At 45.8% G+C, this 2,542-nt stretch overlaps 1 protein-coding gene across 1 annotated transcript in view; it reads right to left on the minus strand.

The window, feature by feature from the left end:
• The window catches only part of LOC103258817 (zinc transporter ZIP2-like), a 2,947-nt gene extending 2,056 nt beyond the window's left edge, over positions 1 to 891 (minus strand). The window contains exons 1-3 of the mRNA XM_008056489.1: positions 671 to 891; positions 367 to 494; positions 75 to 125 (exon numbers count right to left, since the gene is read on the minus strand). Coding sequence (XP_008054680.1) covers positions 75 to 125; positions 367 to 494; positions 671 to 785 — 294 coding nt within the window. The 5' untranslated portion in view covers positions 786 to 891. The remainder of the gene's footprint in view (positions 1 to 74; positions 126 to 366; positions 495 to 670) is intronic.
• Between the last annotated feature and the right edge of the window lie 1,651 nt (positions 892 to 2,542).

The raw sequence follows: 2,542 nt of genomic DNA on the forward strand, positions 1-2,542 counted from the left end.
AAAAAAAAAAGAGAAAAGAAATGACTGGCTGGTTCTCCTCACCCTGCAGATAGGGGCTGGTGGGAGATACTTACTTGAGCTGAATCAGCATCACCAGTAGAATTTTGCTCACTTGCTGTTACATTCTAGGGAGAAAGCAGAAACAGATGGGGGATAAAACAACTCAGCTTGCTGTCCTGTTCCTTCAGCAATACTGCTTTCCTTCAAGCCCAGTCTGACCTGCTCTCATCATTCCACACAAGACCTGTCTTCTTCCCTGTAGTTCCACCCATGTCCTTGGCTCTATCACTTTTCCTGCTTTCTTCCCTGGGTTCTGTTTATCATTCTGGCCTCACAGCCCTGCAGTTCAGCCTCTCTGTGGCTCACCTGCACCATGACCTGGATTTCTGAATCAATTTCCTCCAGGGCTTCAGCAGTCATGTGCATCAGCCCTGCTCCCAGGAAAACACCGGCAGAAACGCAGCCCAGGAGGCTGAGGAACCGCTGGTGACGACCTAAAAAGAAGCAGAAGTTACAACCCCACTGGCAGTGAGGAGATAGGCAAAGGTAAGGAGCAACAGGTAGCACCCAATACCCCAAGCGTAGGGGTGTTGAAAGAATCAGAGCAAGGCATCAGGACAGGGTGGAGGTGAGACTCAAGCTATGGAAGAGAGGTTGGGATAGGGCTAACCTGTGGCTGCAGCAATCTGGAACCATTTGAAGCAGATGGGAATAAGGCCACAGCCCAGAGTGAGGGTCAGCAGGGCAAACAGGCAGCTAATTTTCACTCCCAGTAATGTCTCCATCTCTGGAGAGTAGAATAAGCCAAAGACTCAGGACGAGAAATGGTATTATAATCTTTGGAGCCGAAGTGGTATCTTAGGTGGTTGAAGGTGGAGTGTTCACTCTTGTCACCTCTGCGTGTACTTCATTAGATAGCTGACTTAGGCCCTGCCTTAGTTTCCATCCCTCCCCCTAAATGGAGGCCCCTCCCCTGGCTCATGCTGTCCTGAGCTTGGAAACCAGAAACTCCACTCTCCTTACTCTTCAATTACTTGAGTAATTCAAGGGCTGTGACTTGTCTTAGTTAATGCCTGGGGTTGGTTTGATCCAGAACTGTTAAGCCTATTGTTGTGGTCCGAGTAAATCAAAGGGGCAGGGAACTAGTAGAAAATTTATTTCTGAGTTCGAATCCAGGGAGCAGAGCAGGACTTAAGGTCTTTCTAAAATAGTTCTGCTCCCCCTCTATGCTTTTATAGTTCATTTTTATAGTCCAGAGTTGTCGGTACCTATACATTAACCACGTGACCAGGGGAGCATTGTTAAAACTTAAAACTTAAGTTACAGCTGCATTTTACATTTTGATAGTGATATTTAGAGTAAAGAAAGTTTACAAGGCCTAGGACATCATGCATTGCAAAAGTTATGGAAATCACAAGACTTATGACATATTGATATATATATACATATATAGTTCAAAGAGAGGGAGTAAATGAGTTTTACATCTTTGGACTTAGTCTGCTGGGAAGTCAAGGATCTCCTGAAGCTACTTAATTAGGAGTACATGGAAGGCTAGGGGACTCTCAGTAATGTGCTCAGGAATCTGCAGGAGCCCTGGAATCCCCACCACACCCTTCTCTAGGGACTGTGGCAATATGGAGGGACATTAGTGGATTTCTGTATCACTATGGTAGCTATTTCCCAGCTATTTTGTGTTGGAAACAATCTGATCTTGCCTCTCAGGACATTTTGAGGCAGATTATTCAATGTAGGTTAAACATAGAGGATAAGCTTCCGTAGGCGGGCGTGGTGGCTCACGCCTGTAATCCCAGTACTTTGGGAGGTTGTGGTAGTAGGAGGTCTAGACCAGCCTGGGCAACATAGCAAGATTCTGCCTCTACAAAAAAAGAAAAAACAAAATAAAAATAATTATAAAAGTCTCACAAAAGTAGTCTTTAAACTTTTTTTTTTTGAGTTGGAGTCTCACTCTGTTGCCTGGGCTAGAGTGAAATGACACTCCCATTGCCACCGCAGCCTTGACTTGCTGGGCTTAGGTGATCCTAATGCCTCAACCTTCCAAGTAACTGGAACTACAGGCACACACCAGCATGCCCGGCTAATTTTTTGATTTATTGTAGAGGCGAGGTCTCAAACCCTTGAGCTCAGGCAATCCTCTCACCTTGGCCTCCCAAAATGCTGGGATTACAGGCGTGAGCCACCGCACCCAGTCAAAAAAAGTTTTTTTTTTGAGTAGGAGTCTTACTCTGTCATCTAGGCTGGAGTGCGGTGGTATGTTTCTCATGACCACTGCAGCCTCAACTTGCTGGGCTCAGGTGATACTTCCACCTCAGCTTTCCAAGTAGCTAGAACTACAGGCATGTGCTACCAGCTGATTTTTTTATTTGTTGTAGAGATGAGGTCTTGCCAAGTTGCCCAGGCTGGTCTGGAACCCCTGAGTTCAGACAATCCTCTCACCTCGGCCTCCCAAAGTGCTGGGATTACAGGTTGGAGCCACTGACCCGGCCAAATTTTTTTTTTTAAGATTACAAAATATTTCTCTTTG

The sequence above is a fragment of the Carlito syrichta genome, unplaced genomic scaffold, assembly GCF_000164805.1.
Source record: "Carlito syrichta isolate Samal-C Ts95f unplaced genomic scaffold, Tarsius_syrichta-2.0.1 Scaffold302382, whole genome shotgun sequence".
Taxonomy (NCBI): domain Eukaryota; kingdom Metazoa; phylum Chordata; class Mammalia; order Primates; family Tarsiidae; genus Carlito; species Carlito syrichta.